General features: G+C 35.9%; 1 protein-coding gene across 2 annotated transcripts in view; it reads left to right on the top strand.

The window, feature by feature from the left end:
* Positions 1-1087: 1087 nt before the first annotated feature.
* si:ch211-266k8.4 (carabin) overlaps positions 1088-24488 on the top strand; it is a 347171-nt gene continuing 323770 nt past the window's right edge. For both annotated transcript variants that reach the window (XM_051922773.1, XM_028793921.2), the window contains exons 1-3: positions 1088-1390; positions 2233-2320; positions 10240-10347. In XM_051922773.1, coding sequence (XP_051778733.1) covers positions 1248-1390; positions 2233-2320; positions 10240-10347 — 339 coding nt within the window. In that variant the 5' untranslated portion in view covers positions 1088-1247. The remainder of the gene's footprint in view (positions 1391-2232; positions 2321-10239; positions 10348-24488) is intronic.

The raw sequence follows: 24488 nt of genomic DNA, 5'->3' as shown, positions 1-24488 counted from the left end.
GCCTAAAAAAAAAAATCTTGTATAACCCAGTTGGCAAGCTTGTATGGGTACTGAATATATCCCATATGGGTGGCCCAGTATCTATCTATCTATCTATCTATCTATCTTAGGGGATCCATCAAATTGTACACACAAAGATCAAATGGATTCCATATGGGTTAGGATACTATTACTAATTGCCTTGCACATGTATAATGGGTCCTGAACAGTCTGGGAGTCCTCAAGAACTGGGTTGGGAACCCGTGGTTTAGGTAACTTGTACATAAGGCTGAATTAATAATTTAAAATAATGAATGATTTACGATGCCTTTATCCAAGGAAATTTACAACTTTTGAGATAAAAGGTTTTGGACTTCAAACTCTGTTGTTGTGGGTTCAAATCTGACACTCTGTGACCGTGAACAAGTTACTTTGCCTGCCTGTGCTCCAATTCTGTCTCAAATGTTGCAAGCACACCTTTTGTATCAGGCAAGCAGTAACAGTGTACTCACCTATACAGTATAGGCCCCATATGATCCTTGGGTGCACAGTCTGATCTATTCCATATGGGCCACACACATGGGACCCTTATTGTGGCCCCAATGAGACACGTTTGGTGCTCGTATGGTCTTGCTGCCTGGGAATTTGAAAAATGACTGCTTCATTCAAGTAAACAAGGGCAGACACCCTGGAACAGTTAACAGGCTTTGAAACGACCAAACACACTGATGGAGGCGCGAGGCAGGTCATTTTATCTAGATGTATACCACTTCAGCCAATTAAAGTGCATCATCTCAACCGTTTCGAGGTCTTCTTTGATATACAGGGCATCCGGTTACGTCCATAAACGGTTCCGTAATGTGCAATCAATCAACCAGAAGAAACCTTTCTCTGTTCTAATTACTTACACAAAACTAATTATATTACTTAAAATAACTCCAATACATGAAAGAAAACAAAAGTATGCAGCATTTATTTAAAGCAGAACTATTAGAACATTGCACGACTACATCACCTGGTTTACCTGTCCAAGAGCCCGCCCATTCCATTGGCAGAACTGATTGGTTCTTATGCTCTAACTCCCGCCTCGCAATTCGTCAAAGTCCGTGCCGGGACTGAAATGGTTGGAAGGAATGCGATTTGTTATCTGTGTGCTCGTCAAAACACACAAAAAACAACTTTATAGGACGTTGGTGGTTTTCCCTTCACTTTCTTCTTACGAGTGCACACTTCAAGTCTAGTTTCGACGCATTATCTGTCAGAAAAACATGTTCCGAAGACGATCAAGCAGTCGCTATAGCAGAGGGTCGAAGAGGAAAAATATTTTCTTGGGATTTGATGAGTTCGGATTTGCAATATATCGTAAAAATTCACATGAAAGCAAAATGCAACACAGGTGTCACGAGTACAGGTAAGATGTGTTTTTTTTAACTAAGCGTATTACCTCGGCAGTTGCCTTTACTTTCATGCTTGTTTGTTTAGTGAATTTACGTCACCATAAACTACAAAAAGTGGATCATTTCAAATGTAAATTGACCGACGGTCTCATAATTAGTCGCAACGTTTCTACGCATGCATAAACATGTATTAAAGAACCAACATTTTGGATCCGTTTTTTTTTTTTAACTGGAAGACTTTGTTTACGATTACATATTAAGTAACTTTAACATTATAGAAAGTGACGGCGTAAACCGCATTACTCTGACATTCCCAATGTTTTCTCAAATACAGTATAGTTTAATGTGTATCACTTGTAATCCTGGAATACTCGTAGTGGCATTGCAGTATTAAACCATCCACAGCAGAATCAAAGCAAAATCATGACTTGGATAATAAAATGAAATAACAGTGATTACCTGTAGTACCACACATTAAGAATAAGCTCTACTAATACATGCCTCAGATATATTCCAGATGTGCAAGCATGAACTTTAAGTATAATACTTTACATTAATAGTAAGTAGGTGTACGGCATTACTGGCACCCCGTAGCCTTCACAATATAATAAATAAAAATATATACTGTATATATGTATGTTAGCTGGTAATACTGTATGTTCTCCCTTTCCCTTTTTTTGTGTGTCAATGTGTTCAGCAATTTACTGGCCCAGTGTTTCAGTCCTTCACTTTAATAGGCCAGACTAGGTTTTGGCTCTAGTCCCCACAACATTGACTCAATGTTGGATTAAGTGGGTCAGACAAAAATGGTTGGGTGGATGGCTTTTTAAAACAATTTGCAATTTGTTCTTTACAGCTATCCTAAAATGGACATAAAAACTCTGAACAGACTGGAGGAACTCCTTAGAAATTGGGATCAAAGCAATTATGTTTGCAGAAATAAGGTAATATGATGTAAAATATCTGTAGTTTACAGTAATTTACAACCATATTAGGAAATAAGCTCTTTTGTCACAAACTGAAAGTGTTAATTGAAGGTATAAAAAGTCAACATTTAGCATGTAATGTTGAAGCACTTAGTAATTGACCTTGTAAGGTCTAGTGCAGGGGTGGGCAATGTCGGTCCTGGAGAGCCGCAGTATGTGCAGGTTTTTGTTCCAACCCAGTTCCTTAACGAGAACTCAATTATTGCTGATGAAGCACATATTGCTTAAGTGACATTTTGATGCTTCATTTTAGTGGTCTCGCTTGTTAAGGTTCTCCAACCTTAATTGCTTATTTCAATCTTAAACTGCTGCATTCAGTGTTTTAATTGCTCCTTATTAGCAATAACATGTAAAAGACAAAGCAGCCAGCAGTTCTCCAGCTAGCTTTTTTCCAATTACATCTGTGTATGTTCATCATGCACTGTTTGAGTTAATAAAACATTTAACAGAAAAATGTGACAGACTGAAAATGATCTGTTTTAGGCTTCAAATCATTTGGATGATATCCTTGGAAAGGAAAAAAATCTACGATATAAGAGCCTTACATTGCACAGACTAACAAACCATAAAATTAAATAAGGTCTGAGACTGGCAATGATTGGGTTGGAATGAAAACCTGTAGCCACTGCGGCTCACCAGGACCGACATTGCCTACCCCTGGTCTAGTGTAATAAGAAAGAAATTATACATTTTTTCCATTTATTGTATAAGAATATGACATATGGAAGTAAATGGGTCATTCAACCTAATATACTGTATCTGAAAATATTTCCAGTATAGTTCTGAACCTGTTTTATTTTCATTAAAATTTCAATCCAGTACTTATGACATTGGTCAACATAGGTGTTGTATTGTGAAAGCCATTTTAGAGAATCGCTGGACCATCTCCTTTGAAACCATAGGTCCACTCAATTTCAAAATTTACTTCTGAATTCTATGGAATATTAAAATGATATAGAAAGGTGCTTGAAGCTACTGTATGACTATGCTCATTTCTTTTATATATGAGAAAGTGGAATAAAGCAACAATGTTTTATTTTGACCTTTTTTAAAAAAATGGGGAAACAAACCCTAGAATGTAGCTCAACAAGTTAATCACTTGTGGATAAGATGACTCATTTAGAAGTTGCACATTGATATTTTGTTACTTCCCACATTTAGAAATGTCAACAATGGGAAGTTATGAACTACCAAAACAATATTGTATAGAGTGTCACCATGATTTTATTTCTTTATAATACATCAGTACTATTGAATTGTGAATTTCCCCTTGGGATTAATAAAGTATAAAGTATCTTTATCTATCTATCTATCTATCTATCTATCTATCTATCTATCTATCTATCTATCTATCTATCTATCTATCTATCTATAATATTGGAAAAACCAAGCATTATCTATACTGTAGGAAATAAGACATCAGAAAACATTCTCTCTTTGAAGCAAGGGTAAACCTCTAAATGTGAGTTAGGTGAATAAATACACTTTGAAAACAAAGTTCAGTATTGCCCCCTCTGTCAGCAGTTGTGCACTGGAGGAAAGTGAGAAGAGGAAATAGGGAAACCTCCTTTGTCGTGTGGCTTTCACCAAGGAAGATTGAAAGGTAATAAAATAGGAGTGCCAGGCATGAATCTTCTTTCTTAAGAGTGTGAAAAACGTACAAGAAAGGAGAGATCATTAAATTATTGGACAACTTGTTGGTCGCAGATATTTTCACCACTTGTCTGTTTGTTTGTTTTAGAGTTGTTTAATGTGGTCGTATCATCAGAAGAATTTGTAAGGTACATGTGATTGAGTTTAAAAAAAAAAAAAAAAAATAAAATAAAATTAACATTAGGTGTCTTAATATCACTTTGAAAATATATGTGCTTGCCATCATTCTGCTGTGTATCACAATATTGTAATGCTTAGACCGCCAAGAATTTTTTGCCCCGCTGTTCTCCGTTGGAAGGGCAAATGTAACTCACATTTTGTTTTGCTTAAAGTTACTTAAGGGATAATAGGCAATTATGGCATCCGCTAAAAGAGTAGAATTTCAATATATTTTTCCAACACAAACAAACAAGAAAGATTGTGAATTTTAATTAATTTTATTTCCTGTTTCAGTGGCAGCATTGAACTATTCAGCAAATACTGTATTGAAACAGTAGAGAAGAAGCAATAGAATGGTACATTTTAAGGGTTCCAGGCTGGTACGCTGTGCTGGTGCACTTTCTTCTCATATCGGCTTAGGTTTTCCTTTAGATACTTCTGCTTTTCTTTTACATTTCAAATATATAAATTATAGGTTAACTGATGACGCCGAAATAGCCAATTTTGAGAGAATGTAGGTTTCTGCATGAATTTAGAAATAAGTGGACAAACCAGTAATCCAGGGTTAGTTCCTGCCTTGCTTCATATGTGGCCAGAATAGGCCTGGGCTTCCTGCAATTTTGGCATTACACTTTTAAGTCTGAAGCTGCAGGTTCACTGGCTACCTTTTAACTTTCTGTCTGAAGATGGGCAAAGGATAATATGTTTGTACTCCAATTAAAAAAATTTGAAAATAAAAACCAAACATTTAGCTGTGTCATTTATTTGTAACTAGCCATGTGCGCCCAACTACGTTGCGCGTGTTAAAGTTGTCTGTGAAGGGCTCCCTGTTTAAACATGGCTGCCAGTCGTGAACTGGGCCCTTCATCGCAAACCATTATGATTTTTTATAAGGGAAACAAAATTACAAAACAAAACCCTTGGACATTGATTCGATAGGAACGGCCTACTCGAAATCACTGTCCGAATAGTAATTATGTGGTGGTGTAGGAGCATTTCTGCTTCTCTCCGTTCACAGTCCGTCTCGTTTTCACGACGCTGTCGTTTCCTGTCACGATCTCTTCTCAACCTTTCTCCAATCTCGCAGGTTGCATTGTGGCATTCCAAAGAGTAAGCCAATATACACAGAGCAATGGTTATAAAAGGGGGACACATAGGTATCCAGGCTCTTTAAGCATAAATAGGGATCACTTTACTGACATGTGAGCAAGCCAGAATACAACTGTGAGACGCGCAGCACTCGCCGGCTACAACGTAACAATAATAATTTCCGGAACATGCTGTTACGTTGTCATTCATTTTACCCACTGTCTTTCTTTCATTCATATGTTACGCAGGCACGTACCTTTTATCTTCGGCAATCTCATTCTCTAACCAGGCCTCGGGAGCTAACCAGCGTAACACTGTCCACCACCCCTTTCGTTATTCCGGCACATTGTTGACATCCGTGAGTAACAACAACGTACTAAACTGGAATGTGGTCTACGCATGCGTGGAATTCGCGGACAAACAAAGATCAAGATCCAAATGAAGATTATATATAAAGATGGCCATGGGATGAGGTTCAATGCACAACCCCAATTCCAAAAAAGTTGGGATGCTGTGTAAAATGTAAATAAAAACAGAATGCAGTGATTTGCAAATTTCATAAACCCATATTTTATTCACAGTAGAACGTAGAAAACATATCAAACGTTTAAACTGAGAAAAAGTATCATTTTAAAGAAAGAATAATGTAATATTGAATTTGATGGCAGCAACACATCTCAAAGAAGTTGGGACAGGGTCATATTCACCACTGTATAGCATCCCCTCTTCTTTTAACAGTCTGTAAATGTTTGGGAACTGAGGAGACCATTTGCAGGATTTTTTGGGAAGGGAATGTTGTCCCATTCTTGCCTGGTATAGGACTGTAGCTGCACAACAGTCCTGGGACTTCTTTATTGTATTTTTCATTTTGTGATGCTCCTCCTAACAAATGTTTTCAGTTGGTGACCGATCTAGACTCCAGGCAGACCAGTTCAGCACCCAGACTCTTCTACTGCAACATCATGCTGTTGTAATAGATGCAGTATGTAGTTTAGCATTGTCTTGCTGAAATATGCAAGGCCTTCCTTGAAAAAGACTTCTGTGTGGAGTATATGTTCCTCTAAAACCTGTATATACCTTTCAGCATTGATGGTGCCTTTCCAGATGTGCAAGCTGCCCATTCCATAGGCATTAATGCATCCCCATACCATCAGAGATGTAGGCTTTTGAACTGAGCACTGACAACAAGCCAGATGGTCCCTCTCCTCTTTAGTCTGGAGGACACCGCATCCATGTTTTTCAAAGATAATTTCAAATTTCGATTTGTTTGACTACAGAACAGTTTTCCACTTTGCCTCCGTCTATTTAAATGAGCTTTGGCCCAGAGAAGTCCATGGCATATCTGGATCATGTTCACATATAGCTTCTTCTTTGCGTTATAGAGCTTTAACCTGCATTTGTGGATGACATGGCGAACTATGTTGCCAGACAATGATTTCTAGAATTGTTCCTGAGCCCATACAGTGATATTCTTGACAGAATCATGCCTGTTTTTAATGCGGTGCCGCCTGAGGGCATGAAGATCAAGAGCATCCAATATTGATTTTCAGCCTTATTCCTTGTGCACAGACTTCTCCAGATTCTCTGAATCTTTTGATGGTATTATGTAATGTAGACAATGAGATACTCAAAGTCTCTGCAATTTTACGTTGAGGAACATTATTCTGAAATTGTTCCACAATTTGTAGGCACAGTGTTTTTGCAGATTGGTGAACCACTGCCCATCTTTACTTCTGAGAGACTCTGCCACTCTAACATGCTCTTTTTATACCTAATCTATTAGTCACCTGTTATCAATTCATCTAATTAGTTGCAAAAAATGTTCCTCCAGCTGTTTCCTTTTAGAACCATTTACTTTTCCAGCCTTTTGTTGCCCCTGTCCTAACCTTTTTGAGACATGTTGCAGCCATCAAATTCAAAATGAGCCAATATTTTTTCATGAAAAGGTAAAAGGTTTCACTTCAACATTTGATATGTTTCTATATTGTATTGTGAATAAAATATGGGTTTATGAGATTTGTAAATTGTTGCATTCTATTTTTATTTACATTTTACACAGTGTCCCAACTGTTTTCGAATTGGTGTTGTAGAAAGGTGCCTTCTAAAATAAAGGCTGGTCATTTGCCTGGGCTAAACAGGTTCCAATGTGGTTTAATGGTGAAGTTTTTGTTATATGCGGAATTGATCGTTATTCTCAAAAAAGCATTCATTGGAATAAAATTTTACTGCTTAACATAGCAATTTTTAATCATAAAGATCAGTGTCAAACTTTATTTTATTGTGGCTTACAAATAACACTATGTATATCCAATGTGGACTGGAATCAGTGGTGGATCTAATAGCCATGGGGCTTTATGCATAAACTTTATTAAGGCAATATTATTTTACACAAAACTAGAATTGATTTTGAAAGGATCAAAAAGGAAACTGTAACCTAATAATGTTAGTTTAGACTTGAAGTGGAATACACAATTCACATTGCTATATTTAAGTGGTTCTCAAACTCGGTCCTGGGGACACCTTGTGCCTTCAGGTTTTTATTCCACCCAAATCTTCTTCATTATCTTAAAAAAAAACTTACACTCATGGCTTTTATGTTTTGGGGTCATAAAATTAAGTTTGGATTATTTTTATTAGAATGTACCAAACATTTATGTATTGTACATGGGGAATCATTAAGTGTTTATTTTTTTTATTTAATATTTACAACTTTCATTCTCCATTATTTACTAATGAGCATGGTACTAGGGCTGGCATTGAAGTAGTTGCAGCCTTTCAGCATTCAGTGTTGTGAAACTGGTGGAAGTGAAAACAAACAGCTATGTGGAATCACCAGGATTGAGTTTTACAATTCTTGCTATAGTAAAGAAATGTACTCTAATCTAACAGTTAGTTGACTGGAATTCCAGTCATGCTACTATCAAAAAAATGTTCAGAATCATAGAACAGTGTACTGTTAATATCCGTAAGATGAATGGAGTTAACATCTAAAATTCTGTCGTCATGGCAGTATTACCAATCGATTGAACTATATATCACTTAAGATTATTTGGCTAAGCTGCTTATAATGAATTAGTAGGCATTACTTTTATTCATAGATCCATTTATTAGCATATTTCAGAGAATTTAGTGTTTAGAATTTTTTTTATTTTTTGAAATATAACATGACAAATTCATGATAATACACAGATTTTTTTTGTTTTACACACATTTTTTATGTAAGCATCGTTGTGAGTCTTTGGAAATACGATTTATTTGTAAAATATTGCACATTGAAAAAACAGATATTGGCAGCTGAAACACTGATTAAAGGTAAATATAAATTGATTATAATGCAGTTTTTACTGTTAATGTCTTTTAATGTAATTTCTAGAACTTTGTTTTACATTGCACTAGTCTTTTGTAATTCCTGAAGTGAAATTATAAATATGAATTTCGCTTTTGCAGTACTTGTTTTTTTACCTATCTTATACTATATGATACATGCGGAAATACAGTAAAAAATGTTTTATGTTTTATTTCCTTTGTATGTATCTGTCAACTACTTTATCAAAACAAATTTTGCAGTGCAGAGCATTCAGTCAGTTGAATGGATGAAATTATTTAAATTTGGTTATTTATAGTGGAATTTTTTTTTTTTTTTTGTAAGTACACTGCCTAACCTTTTGCCAGTTTCATTTGGTAAAGGGCAGTCTCCACTTTTGTTTCTGTATGTGCTTTTGACACATCTCTCATCAGCACGCAGTAATATATAATTAAAAAAAAAAAGCATTAAAATTTTTTTTTTCTATGCACTTTTGTCTTTCTCTCTCTCCTTGTTTTATTTTTTTTTCTTCTTGATGCTTCATGTTATACTTTCTATGAAACAAGTTAATGTTTCTGAACAACTCATTCCTTCATGAGATAGAGATATTTTTGGTAAAACACTGTGGTTTTTTAAATGGCAGTCTGGTATGTCACTTTATTTTCACCTTTTTCTGTTATTCTGTTGGGTCATTAAGAGCAGTTTCCATTCTAACTACAGTTTACTGCAAATTTTAATCTGGCTAAATTATATAAGGATATTATCTGTTTATGAAATGATTGTTAAAAGGGGTGTCATCGTGAAGTGTGTGTAATATGTTTTGAATATTGACAACATGGGATAACTTTAATTATTACAGTGTAGTTTTCTGGTTAGTTCTCTCATAATGTTTCTTGCCTTAAGAATTTGTTTTGTGTTAGTGTCTTTTGAATTTATTTAACTGTTTATAAAGATGTATAATTCTTTTTAAAAGTACTTGCAATTTTCCTGCATATTCAGGGTCAGTGTTTTAAATAATGAGGCAAGGTACAGTTTTGCAGCCCCATCCTTACTATACATGAGATGATAAACTTAATCTGTATACAAGAACTATTATGTGAGCTTCACAATAAAATATTCCAACATTACAGTGCATCCTTGTAAAAGTTGCAAACAAAATAACGAGTAAAAAAAGACTTTCTCGTATTCTGAGATATAGGAATGGATATTTGAAGAGTAAACTGCAAGACCATGATTATTTTTATGTACATTAAAGAACCATCAATAACAAATCAAGTTAATAATATGTTGAACAATTATAAAAGTAAAGTTGAATAAATCGGACTCTGCAGCTGCATGAATAAAAGGTAAAGTTCCGCTTCGGTTAACAGAAATAACCCAAAAGTTGATAGAAATCTGTGTTTTGTACCTAGTACTTGTATGTAAAATTTGGCTGACCTAAGTGAAAGCATACTCAAGTTATTTTATCTATAAACATTAGGATCATTTGAATTATTTTTACAAATGAAGATTACAGTAGTAGTAATGCTTTTTAAATGAATTTGTTGCTTAAGCTTTCTGATAGTTAGTTAGTTATTTTTACTTTCTCTTTTTTTTTTTTTTTTTTTGTTCTTTCCTGATAGAACCATGCTTACAATTTAATAATAAATATATATGTATTTATTTCTTTCAGTTAATTCCATTCATCCATGCAGGTATTCCTGCTAACTTACGTGGTTTTGTTTGGAAATGTCTCCTGGGAACTGATACTCTTCAAGAAAGCAGTGATTTTAGTTATCAGGTACGCCTTCTCTTTCTTTCTCTCTTCTGTTATGGCAAATGTGTATTCCACTGGTCTACATTAATTTGCTTAATATGGTCATTATCTCTTTATCTGTTTTTAGAGGATTTTTTTATCTTCCAATTTAGTCTAGCCCTTTTTTTTGGTACATGCTTTAAATGATTTTGAGAGAGAACTTGTTAATTAAGTACATGTTGCTAGAGCAAGCATCTTTAGTTTCTAGCATCTGATATTTTATTATCTATTTTTGTTTAGATTGTGAACAAAACAAAAAAGCCTTCAGAAATATATTTTTAAGTGTCTACAGTAAACATTTTAAAATAATATTAAAATGGAACAAAATGTTGGCATAGTTATTACAGATGTTGCCTCAAGGTTCCATGATTTGAATTCATGACCACTCAATGTCTGTTTATACGTGTGCCAAAGAAAAATGTAATAGGTTAATTGATAACTCTAACTGACCACCTTTAAAGTATGAAGATGGGGATCATGTTATCCTGCCTTGAGACTGATTTTGTTACAGCAGTCTCGGGCACCACCAAACCTGAATTGAAAAAATTTGGACATGAATGTCAGTCGACTTTGCGCCCCAGGAACCAAGTTACCCGAACTATTCTAAAACATTTCAGTAATTATTTATGTTTCCGATGCTGATCTTTCTGATCATAAGATTGGTCATTACGATAGCAATTTTATAATAAGAATTCATAAGTAAGTGCAGAATTATGGTATTTGAGTATTCCTCAAGAGTGCCTCTTTCTCTTGCACGGTTTTGCTCAAAAACTAATCAGCACGTTGTCATCACATAACAGGCTTAAGTTTTGAGTTTGGTATTTTTCTGTTCAGCCGTTTTAGCTCATGAAACACAGACAGACAGACAGAATTTTTCTGTATCAGGGGACCCTAAAATGTTGAGATCCGTCGAAAACCAGAGATCAAAATTTTTGATGTATCTAAATCTTTCGCTCTCTGCCCATAGACAATAGGTTATAGTGGGGGAGGGCGCAAAGCAATAAGCGGGTTTTCAGGGTGATACGTTACTATTTGTCTTAGAACTTTATGGTTGGTGAATAAAATTTGAGATTAATTCACTTCATGTAAAAAGTAGGCAAGAAGCCAATTTGAATGGGACAGTAGTTGAACCAAATTAAATATACAGTATACTCTTCCTTTAATCCACTTTCACATTGAAACAAATCAGTTCAAAGGCCTCTCTTGGCATCAGAGGTCAGAGACTGGAGCTGACTCTGTACATGAAGCATTTATAATAACAAAATCATATCCGCATCAGTATCTAATTGATAAATTTCTATTTTATTCAGGTGCATTATAAATTATATATTTATGGTCAAGGTATTATTGCACAAGAATATACAATGTTACATTATATAAAAAAAAACAAAACTTTCATGTATGTACAATGTACTTCAATATTTAATGTACAGTAGGTAATCATTAGCATTTTATTTTAGCCACACTTTTATTAAATGTACAAGTGATCTGTTTTGCATTATTTTTATTTTGCATTGCTGGGCTACAGTATATTCCTTGTTAATTACTTAAGCATAATTTAGTTTTTTAAGGAATAACCAGAATCATTAAGGAGTACAAGCAAGCTTTCAGGATGAAATATATAAATACTTGCCCAACAGTCATTTCATCAGCCTCCACATTTTTTTTCTTTTTTCTACTTTGTTGTCAAATAGCTTGATTTCTGATGAGGCTGACATTGGCTACTGATTCGCAGCTGCTTATTTCTACAGATTTGAGATAACCTGAAGATACAATATTTCAAAAGATTTATATATAATTAAACCTGGTCCATTTATTGCACTGAAAAGGTAGAACTACAGTGTTTTCTAAAGTCATGTTGGGTCACTTTTATTTTCATGTGTTTTTGATGAAAGTGGACTTGTGTAGTTAATTTTTAGTTTAATAACAGCTATATGTTGATAGAGATTGAATGGATTGACTATGATCCTGTTGAAAAGAAACTAGCAGAAAGTTTGGATTATGAGAAATATAAGCGTGAGTTTACTACAGTGAGAGTTCAGAACGTTGGAACAATATAATTCTGAAAATTAATCTTCTGTGCCCCTTGTAAATAAGATCTTTAATAACGCTGATAAGGCAGTGGTTGTCCATCTCAGTCCTGGGGGCCACCCTGTGGCTGCAAGTTTTTATTCCAACCAGTTACACCATCATTAAGTCATTTCACCTCTGATTGCTTTCATTTAATTAGCTGATCTTTTTTTGTTTTTCTGTTATTCTGCAATTAGGAAAAACAGAGTAATGTAAGATTTCAATTTATGAGACATTTAGGAAAATGTCTTTTTGCTATACCTTTTCAATGCTTGATTCTCTTTTATTGTTTTCATATTAATTTGCTGCTTTACTGTGTAGTTTGATCCTACTAATGACAACAACAAACAGAGGAGACAACTTGGCAGACACTGAATGATGAAAGGCAGAAGCTCTTACAGCATCCGATCCACTAATGTGCTCATTATTAAATAACTTGTATAACCAGAACACATAGATGAGTGGAATTAAAATCAGAATGATTTTTAAATTCTTCAAAATCAAGTTTAAAAAAAATCATAAAACACTAAATGATCCCCATGAAACATATAGTATATTAATGTTTGGTACATTCTAATAAACAAATTACATGGCTCAGTTTTTGTAATTTATGAAAAAGAGATCTGAACAGTCTCATCGGGTATTATTACAAACACGTTTTGCTAAAATAGTAATTCTTCAGCCCATTTTTTTTTTTTTTTTTTTTTTTAAATGTTGAGAGAAAAAAGAGCCTCTTAAAGTCTCTTCTGTATATATTTAAATTACTCAAGTTGAAGGCATCTCTCTGCACTCATTTCACATGAAGTAAAGTATTTGGGGACTAATTTGTGGGTGTAAGTTAATTAGAATGGCAGAAAATGGTTAAATATAGGTAATTTTCACAATTTTTACAAGAGAATTGTGAAATCACCGAATAAGGCTTTTAATTTACTCTGATCACTATGTACTTTTTAATCAGCAGGGACATGCTTTATCTTGTTTATACAATAGTTTTATTTGGTTGATGGTATTAAAGTATTAAAAAAGCAAGAAATGAATGGAGTATCTCAAAAATAAATAAAAGCAAGGGCAGAGCTTACAGACTAATAATGAATCTGGGTCAAGTGTTGAAATATCTGAAAGATGTTATTTACAAATTGAGTTGCATGATATCACAATGGTACTGCATCATAGATCTAATGTGTTATGTTTGAATATTGCACCTGTAACTTTCTGCCTGGAGTTTCTAAATTTTCCCCATCACTGAGTATGTTTTAATGCCCTTATCCTGAAAGACATTTCTTGGCAATTATAAATTGCACCTGTATAAATTTGCGCGAGTTTGTGAGTTGGCATTGCAATTGACTGGCATGGGTTTCAGGACTGTTCACTGCTTCGTGCCCTCGCTCATTAATTTGTATTAATATATTCTGTTATAATTAGTGCACTAATGAAATTTACAAATGGCGTAAAAGTTTAAAGGGATACTATATATTGAGGAGGCAGCAAAGCACTTCAAATACAAATTTAATAACTGGATGAATACTTGGGAAGATAAAGTTATTCCCTATAATATTAAACTACATCTTTGACTAATCTGCCTATATCTTTGACTAACCTGATAGACAATGAGCAACTTGAAATAAATTATTAAATGCAAGAAATGTTCAAAGTCAATTGGAGAGTTCATTATTACTTTTAAAACTCTATCAGTAGATTCAGGTTGAGAGAGGTACTCAAACTTTGTAAGTTTATTTAGAAGTGGGCAATCTGAGGATTAGAACGTACCAATGAAACCAGGAAAGTCTGATATCCTTTTTAATAAGAGACCATGAAGAGATTTGTCAGGTTTAGGCTTTTATTATCGAGAATGTGACATGCCCTAAGATACGCGGTAAATGAATTGCTTGTCTCATGTGGTGGAGCAAAACTCTGATAAACACTAGTTTGTTGTTGATTGGGCAACTATTAAATATGAATGAATTAAAATTTGTGTACTTGTGGCTAAGCATAAAACTGTTAGTTTTGTCGTGGAAAAGACCTCTATTTTTAAATAAATCATTTTCGCAGACCAGATGAAAATGCATAATGATTCTTTATTTGTACATAGATATGCACAAATGTCTCAGTCCATGGAGTGAGCAATCAATAAAACAATTTATTTTTATACTTTTCTATTACCATTACCTTATCTAATACACCACGTCATCTGACTCTTAATATTCAGAATTCTATCATCTTAGACAGTCAGCCACAGCCACCAGTAACTTTGTATACATGTTGATTCTTCCATTATTCTAAACATCGCTTCGTTAATAGGGGTGTCCTATGGGTTTTCCCATTGATCTTATCACTGTTTCATAACAGAAGTGTTTGGGCTATCTAACTAGTTTGTTCATGCTTTTTAAGGAGCTGTTAATTACTAAGAATAAAATGAAGTACAGTAGAGTCTCACTTATCTGACATAAACGGGCTGGCAGAACGTCGCATAAGCGAAAATGTTGGATAATGGGAGGTGTTAAGAAAAAGCCTATTAAACGTCAAACTATGTTATAATTTTACACATTACGAATCCTAATGATCATGTTTTATAACAAAACAGAAAAAATTAACTGAAAAAATGAACTTACAGTTACAGAATTGTCTGAAGTTAAATACAGTATGTACTGTACTTAAAAAGTTCAGTCCTGTGATGATTTAAAGAAATTTTTGATTGTAGTCTGCTTTCCTGACGAGTGCCGTTTCTTCGCTGCCAAGCCTCGCCATCTTTGCAGCATCATTATGTCGATTCCTGTAGCTTCTTCTTGTTGCTCAATGTATTTAATTGCAGCCTTAACTCCGTCACTCCTATAATCAACATCCGTACGAGCATATACTGTTTACTACAGCATTGTGACTGTGTGTGACGTGCGAATCCCCGTCTTGCACCCGAAAACACGAAGCTGAGTCTCAGCACTTTAGCAACACCAGCTTTATTCAGCTTGAAACAGCAACAGCGCGTTTATTTATTGTAGCGGGATATGCCACTCTCCTATATAGAGACACAGCAGTCAGGCAGGGTCATGGCCAAGTAATACTGTGCCCTGCGCATTTATAATGTTCCTTGTTCCTTGTATCACCCATCGACAGCAGGCGCTAATAGCATGTCTGCGATCTTTTCGGATTCGCTTTTACGGAGAACTGCTACAGCGCTGGGAGACTGCGATTACTTTGGGATGCTCTTCCGCGTGTCGTCCCATTGGGTGGAATCCCACAAGAGTTTAGAAACTCACTCGCACCAGCCATGATTCTTTTCAAAGGTAAAGTGCAGGTTAATTTGTTTTATGTATTTTTACTTTATATTTTGTATTAATCATTTTTATATGAATGGTTTTGGGTTGTGGAATGAATCATCTGAGTTTCCATTATTTGTTATGGGGAAATTTGCTTTGATATACGAGTGCTTTGGGCTGCGAGCACATTTCCAGAACAAATTATGCTCGCAAACCAAGGTTCCACTGTAATTAGCTGCGGTAGAGTCGGGAGCAACAAAAAATAGACTACGCTCACGCTCGCAACTTGCAGTTCTTGTTGCCGATTGATGCGTTTTTTTTTGTTTTTTTTTATTTGCGGTGGGACGTCGGATAATATGGAATGTTGGATAAGTGAGACTCTACTGTAATTCAGTAATAACCTTGATGGTTCCACTTAAGATGAAGCAACCCTCACATACTCAAGCTTTAAGCTGTTTAGTTAACCATTTTAGTTACCTTCAGTCCTTTTCCTTATGCTTTTAATAAACCATTCGTACAACTTCATTTAAATATATACTTATGTTAAATTTTAAAAATTAGCATGTATTGATTAAAATATTTGATTAAAATTCTATAGTTTGGGATTGGTCCAAAAATAAAAAAAAAAAATACCAATAAAATATTTAATATTTCCATTAAATATCTTTTATATTAATGGAGACCTGATTTGGTGGGAAATTGGTAGAATACATTACACCAGGACCCTCCTGTATAATGCTGTGCATAGAATTCACACTAAAACATGGCATATGAACAAAAGTGGAAATGTGCCTATGCACAAAAAAATCCAAATGCATAAAACTGTGCGTACGCTAAGTTACATGCACTTCGCCTTTACAAATCCCAATGAACGTGGAATTTAACGCATGTGTCTACAGCCCCACCTTGACTAGATATAAATATCACCTTCCATTTAGTGTTTGGCTCGTTCTTTTGGTGATTCATCCCTAGCTGATGTAACTTATCTGCCGTTGTTGCAATAGCAATGTGCGTGCACTTGACCGCTCAGATTACATTTGGAAAACTGGATGTTGCTGCGAGTTACGCTTTTGTTAGCCAGTTCAACCACAGTGTAAGGAAATCTTATTTATCTGAATGACAAGTGGATAATACCATCCTGTACAGCTGGCATGGTGCGACTCAGTGATTATTGTGAAATACCTGATTGGTCAGAAAGCTCAAGTTGAAAAGCTTCTGCAGCTAAAAACCAGAGAGTGGACAGAACCTGCAAAGGAGCAGATAGAGCACAATTCCTCAAAGTATGCCTTTGTAAAGCCGCCACCAGTTCAGCACACCGCTCCAAGAGAATAGCTCTTGGAAATTGAAATCTACTTAGAAGCCAGTCGTCACCTTCTGTAAATATGCGCTCTCTTCAATTTCTTCCATTTTAGATGTCTTCTAACAACGCTAAAGCAGCCATGGTATTTGGAACAGTTTGGCCATTCCGTGCACCATTATATTGTTGCGTAATCTTTGCAATCAATTAAATTAAATTTGCAATCAATTGAATTAAATTTGTTAGTGACTAGGGGGCTTCGCCCCCTGCTCGCTTCGCTCGTCAGCCCCCGAATTTGGTTTTTCGGATACACACTTTTAAGATTGTTTTTTCTTTGAATTGTTGCTATTTCATTAGTTTCACTTTTATTTCAGAACTTCTGTAAAAACAGTATTTGTAATCTTGCGAGTCCCAATATGCTGAATCTTTTTAATGAGGTCAGGATAGGTTTCTCTGTTTGGAATTTCAGCATAGACAAAACGATCTACATCATCAACATTTAATAATTTTTTTTTTTTTTTTTTTTTTTTTACAAAGTAACAAAGTAAGTAGAGTTCTGCATTGGACTCCTGTCTGTAAAGTCGTGCTATTTTCCTCTCACAGTTCCAAAAGTACATGGGTTTACCAAGGTGCTACCCCAGCTTTTGTCTAGGTTTTTGTACAAGGGCTAGACAGAACGTTTTTGACTCCTGGGGTAAAGTTAGGTTTTTAAATAAGCAGACAGATAAATATATATACATTAACAAAGTAACCAATTAATGCATGTGCGGTAAACTCCGTTTTTGAAATTCTCAAGATTCTTTATTTGTCACATGCATAGTTATACAGGACAACACACAGTGAAATGCATCCTGATCCGCTTATCAAAAACTGTGCAAAGTTAGAAGAATATCAGTTAGATTAACAAAAAGTCATAGATCGAAAGAAAACAGTATAGTAGAACATAATAAATAAGTAAAATTATGTGAATAAAGTAGAATTAAGTGTTAAGGTGCAATAGTGTAGTAATTATTGTGCAAAACCAAAGTTAGACTGGTGCATAGTTAAATGAGGCAGTTTGTTTGTTTGCGCTACTGTGATCTTTACTTTTTTATATTTTCTAATTTTCCTACTTTCATATCCTTTAACTTTCTCCACATGTGTATAGTGCCAACTTTTTTTTTTTTTTTTTGAGCCTTTCTAATTTCCCTGGTTTCATAATCTCTAACCTACTCTGCATGTGTTTAGTGCCAACGTTTGTAAACATCTCTATGAAGTTCTACTTTGTCATTTTACTCACTGTCATTTATTTAAGAGCCGGATTGGACGTGCTTTTTTTTCAATTCCTCTTGTTCCGGGCTGATAATTACTTTCCTTATTTTCTGAATTTGCACCTCGATTATTCTTGTTTGCTCTTTTTTCTGTCCAACACATTTGAGTCTCTTTTCTCAGCGCTTTTCTTTCTTCTTTGTTTAATCGTCGATGTTTCATTTCTACCCTATTCATTTCATTTCTACCGTATTGACCTTATACACTTTATATGCACTGAGCCCTGGAGCTGTGTGTGCTGCATGACTGTCTTTACACTACTGATTTGTTTTTTTTTGATATTGCTTGTAAGTAGGGTGTGTCTTGCAAGACTCTCGTTCTATGTTCCCGTGAGACGCACCGTGGCAGGTCTCTTTTGTCTCGCGGGTCTTTAAATTATCTTCGAGAAAAATCACGTATCGTGACTATCAGGACTATTTACTCTCCTTAATTAAATCTGAAATAAGTATCTTTGTTCCTGAATAGGTTAGGGTAAGAGTATGACACAGAATATTCTTTATTTTATCGAGACATCCTGATATTAGTAAAACACTGGAATTTATAATAAGTTATTTTTGCTGGCCCTAGGTGAACAGTGACATTTTTTTTTTTGGCTTGTGAAATTTTGTAGCAGGGCAAGGTTTTGCTCAGAAGTATTTCTAGGACTTCTACAACACATTCCTCCTCCATTTCATCCATGAGAGGAAGTTACTTTGGATTTCATTACAGATCTTTATCCATCTGAACTTCAGTTAATAATTTTAGTTACAGTAGATAATTTTCCCAAGACTGCATATTTTATTCTATTGAAGAAACTTCCATCTGCTAAAGAATTAGTTGAGATATTTTCCCAACACTCTTAAGCCCCATAATTTTCCAAGATTCATATTGTCTGATCATGTCATTCCCTGCATGTATTCTCTGTCTCTTAAGGTATGTGATATACAGTCTGAGCACAGTTCTGTAGCAGAAATGAATTTCTGCACCAAACTAAAGTTTAACTTAAACACTGAATCTCCTTATAAAAACAACTTCCCATTTTTGGTCCAATTTTTTTACTTCATTTGTTTCCTTTCTATTTTAGTCTTTTGGTCTGGCTTCAATACATAAAATGTAGAGCTTGGGCTACTTAACACTAGAATTACCAGAGCCTACGAAAAAACTTGTAGATCCGGCCCACCTTAAATCCCATCGCACCTCTCCGTCAGCGTCTTTTGTCCTGTAAATGTGCCGATAAAGACAAGCAGCAAGCAGCCTGTTATTCCATCCCCCCACCGCTGCAGACCGTGCACAGAGTTCTCCCAGCTCATGCCTTGATTATCTGGGAGTGAAGTGCTGGAGTTTTAGAGTGGAAATAATAGATCATTATTTGGAACAAATGCATTTCACGTGTGTTCCGTTTCTACAATAATCTGTGTAAACACATTGTTAAAACGGAAACATTTTTAATATTTTAGTAGTAAATCACAAAATGTTGGCATAAACTATATAATGTGTGAAGCCTGAAGTCTAAAGATCAAATAAACACTTTCACAAAAGGTTCAAGGATGCGACAACAGCTTCCGTGGCATAGCGGTAAGATTTGCTGACTTGTAATCAAGAGTTCCCGGTTTGATCCTGACTGCCTCCTATATTTACTATTTTCAGTAGTGAGCTGCTCTTATTATTAATATTATATAGTAAGCACATACATTTGGTTTGTGTCTGTAACAGACAGTGTACATTTATAGTACTTGTAAAAGTTACTGTTTTTTCACTTTTATTCTCTGTCACGATCACGATACATACTACCGCCCTACGGATCTGACGCTGTTAGATTTATTTGAAACTGGGAATAACTGTAGATGTGAGTGGTGTTTTGAGGCAATGGAACTGGACATTCTCTGATCTGGATGGATAAAAGCTGACACACAAACGCTGGTGAATCTACCTTCTTTGTATCTCACCGTCCCTTGATTTTTTTTTTTTTTTAATTCAGTTTTATTCAGTGTTCCTGCTCATGCTGAATTAGTATGCACCTTTTGGTCTATGAAAAACAGACATACTATATATATAATATTTGGAATTATACAATTTATGACCTGTATAGTACATTTCGGAAAACATTGTGGCACGGATGCAACATTATTCATATTATTCATATTCATTCGCATAACATCTTGCGGTTGTAATCGGTGACCGCATGTTTTTTTTTCCCCCCCGATCTTGCCAGACCCCACATGTTGCTGTATGGTGTTGTTTCTTTTGTACTCCAGGACATGCAGACGAAAGAATTATACAGAGAGGTCAGTTCAGTGCTATATGCAATCATCAGATTCAAATGTTAACAGTTCACACACACGCAAGGACCGTCCTTCCTACATTTACGACGTGTGTACCTGTTGCAATGTACACACTTCTGTCTGTGCTGTGGCCTTTGCCTGGTTTGTGGCCAATTTGGTGCTTGTGTACATGGTAAAACTGTCCTGTGTTAGATGTTGGGTGATTAAATAAAGAACTTGGAGGTGTGTGGTCTTTATGAATGGTTAAAGTTCAACAATATACAGTATGTATTTCTGGAATCTTTGAATTTCAAAAGTAACTATTAGTTTTTTATCCATCTGTATGTTTTTCTTAGCAGCAGCCAATATTCTGAACGTATCGTATATCCTAGTAACTTCTCAACTTGATCCTTCAAATGGTTTTTGCCTGACAGAATTACTGCAACTCTGATGATAGAATCAACTCCTCAGTCTGCAAAGTAATGATCAAACCCTTTTCCTAATTGAAAACGTTCTTCTACTTGCCATCTTTCCTTAGCAGGTCTTCTTACCAGGTCTGCTGTGTGTGCTAGCAATGTGGTGAGATTTAGACGGAAATCGTTGAAATAAGTGAGTGAACTAGGTAGTGATTGAGCTCAGTAACATTCAAGGGTGACAGCTTTCATTTTCATTTCTAGAGCGTTCTACTCATTGGCATCCATGTTGTGTCCCAAGTTGTATAATTTCATTTCCAGCAATATGCATTTGCTTCTTAAGTGTAATTATGGTTCCTTCAACCTGCTTAGCACTTCATGTGGGTTCTTTATTTGCATATCTGCATTTTCTGCTGTTACAAAAACATTGACCAAATATGCTGCTGCAACCAGCCAAAAATTTTTGCAGACTCATTACCTGGCCATAGCTCAACAATTAATTATTGGACAGATATTGTTAGGTTCTATTTATTTCGATCAGTTTCAGATTTCTTTGTTTTCCTGTCTCTTTAAACAAATCTGTATGTGTATTCATTATGTATAGTGTTTTGTAGAGTTAATAAAACCATTTACCCCCCTCCACTTATTTCATCAATAGTCAAATCAAGAAACAGGTTTGATGAGTTTTACATTTGCGTAGCGTATATAATTTTTTATGGATGCAGAAAGTAGTTGGGTGGAAAACTGCTTTCAACACCTCTGCTGGACACTATAACTGTGGGCCATGTTCTATGGGGGATCTAATAGACCAGCAGTATTCTAGAACTTTATGACATATTTAAAAATGTTGTGTGCCGTGTGTATTGAGGATGTTATGAATGTTTTTTCAAATTACTCCTTTTGGACATGTTTGAGAAGTTCTAGGAAGGCTAAAGGCCAAAAAAATTATGTATGTATGTATGTATGTATGTATGTATATGTTAAGCTAAAAAAATGTGAATTTCTTAAAGTGTCTGTGCTTTTAGGATCTGGGATTTCAAGATTAATTCTTAGTAATAGAGCAAACTAAGATGACTGCAGTCTAAAATTAAAACTTAGTCTTAAACAAGTACAAATGTTTGTAGGGTTTGCTAATTATTACAATTTCTTTAAATAATTTTACTTCTAGAATTTCACCCATTACATTCCAAGGGCAAAAATTAAAAGAAGTGGTGAGGTAGCCTTCTGCTGTAATGCACCTAAAATCTGGAATAGTTTGCCAATAGGAATTCGCCAGGCTAATACAGTGGAGCTCTTTTTTTAAAAAAAAAAAAAAAAAAAAAAACCTGCTGAAAACACATTACTTTAGCATGGCTTTCTCATAGCTTTTAGTTTAATCCTGATGCTCTGTATCCATCCATCCATCCATTCTCTTCCACTTATCCGAGATTGGGTCGCGGAGGCAGCATTTTGAGCAGAGATGCCTAGACTTCCCTCTCCCTGGTCACTTCTTCTAGCTCTTCCGGGGGAATTTCTGAGACGTTCCCAGGCCAGCTGACAGACATAGAACCTCCAGCGTATCCTGGGTCTTCCCCGGGGCCTCCTCCCGGTTAGATGTGCCCAGAACACCTCACCAGGGAGGCATCCAGGAGGCATCCTGATCAGATGCCCAAGCCACCTCATCTGACTCCTCTCAATGCGGAGGAACAGTGGCTCTACTCTGAGCTCTTCCTGGAAGACCGAGCTTCTCACCCTATCTTTAAGGGAAAGCCCAGACACCCTGCAAAGGAAACTTATTTCAGCCGCTTGTATTCGCAATCTCATTCTTTCGGTCACTATCCATAGCTCATGACCATAGGTGAGGGTAGGAACGTAGATCGACTGGGAAATTGAGAGCTTTGCCTTTCGGCTCAGCTCCTTTTTCACCACGACAGATCGATGCAGAGCCCACATCACTGCGGATGCTGCACCGATCTGCCTGTTGATCTCCTGCTCTGTAATGCTCTGTATATTCAATTAATTATCATTATTCATGATGGCTTCAAAATCCGTACTAACCCGTACTTTCTCTTCTGTTTTTCTGGTTTTCTGTGGTGGCAATCTGCACCACCACCACCTATTCAAAGCACCGTGATGTCCCTACACAGATGGATTAAATGGCCAGAAGTCCACATGAACATCATCATCAAGTTCTTCCATGAGAACCCTGAATATAATGAGGACTGATTGAGGTCATTTATGTTAGGTAGAATGCCTAGAGGGAGCTGGGAGGTCTCGTGGCCTCGGAACCCCTGCAGATTTTTTTTTCTCTCCAGCTGTCTGGAGTTTTTTTTTGTTTTTTCTATCCTCTCTGGCAATCGGACGTTACTTTTATTCTATGTTAATTAGTGTTCCCTTATTTTTAATTCTTCTTTATTTTGTCTTTTTTCTTCATGTAAAGCACTTTGAGCTACATTGTTTGTATGAAAATGTGCTATACAAATAAATGTTGTTGTTGATTATGACTCTTAAGAAGCTGTATTAAAATTGTCAAAGGATCCCAGAAGCACAAAAATCTTTTGACTGGTTAAAATGTCTGTTTACATTCGCTTTCACATTACACTGTCCAGATCCTTAAGTTTCAATTTATAGTTGAAGTAGACACATTGAGTATTGGAGTAGAGGCTATATTGTTTCAAAAGTCTGTAAATTCTGGGGATATTAATATAAAAAAAAAAAAAATAAAAAAATAAAAAAAATCTACAAAAGTAGAGACATTGGCTGAAGGCACTCAATTTCCTTTTACTAATTACACAGACCATAACAGTTAAAGACATAAGTCAGCTAAATGTATTATTAACAGGCAAACAAAATGGGCATTGTTTTCAGTCGCTTTGATTTTGTAATATTAGACTGACCTAGAAGTAGAAATGGAGTAGCTGATGATTTGAAAAAGCTCACCGACGCCCCTGAAAGTACAATATTTTACCATCAGATCATCCATCCATCCATTTTCCAACCCGCTGAATCCGAACACAGGGTCACGGGGGTCTGCTGGAGCCAATCCCAGCCAACACAGGGCACAAGGCAGGAACCAATCCCGGGCAGGGTGCCAACCCACCGCAGGACACACACCCACACACCAAGCACACACTAGGGCCAATTTAGAATCGCCAATCCACCTAATCTGCATGTCTTTGGACTGTGGGAGGAAACCGGAGCGCCCGGAGGAAACCCACGCAGACACGGGGAGAACATGCAAACTCCACGCAGGGAGGACCCGGGAAGCGAACCCAGGTCCCCAGGTCTCCCAACTGTGAGGCAGCAGTGCTACCCACTGCGCCACCGTGCTGCCCCATCAGATCATTCTCTAGCCAAAATAAGTCGAAAACCCGTCTTTTCATCCTCTTTTCAACAATTTCCTGATAATAAACCTATGGGTAAACTTTTTGTTCTTTCAGATTTCTGGGGTTTAAGTTTTGAATTGGGGACATCGGGCTGATTTTTTGTACATCTGGGTATTAAACTCTAGAACCATGTCAGAGATAACATCTGGTGGCAAAATATGCACTGGGAAGTTGTAATTCAC

Source organism: Erpetoichthys calabaricus, chromosome 2 (assembly GCF_900747795.2).
Source record: "Erpetoichthys calabaricus chromosome 2, fErpCal1.3, whole genome shotgun sequence".
NCBI classification, from domain to species: domain Eukaryota; kingdom Metazoa; phylum Chordata; class Cladistia; order Polypteriformes; family Polypteridae; genus Erpetoichthys; species Erpetoichthys calabaricus.
The sequence above is the reverse complement of the archived record's forward strand: the minus strand, read 5'-3'. Positions and strand labels throughout refer to the sequence as shown.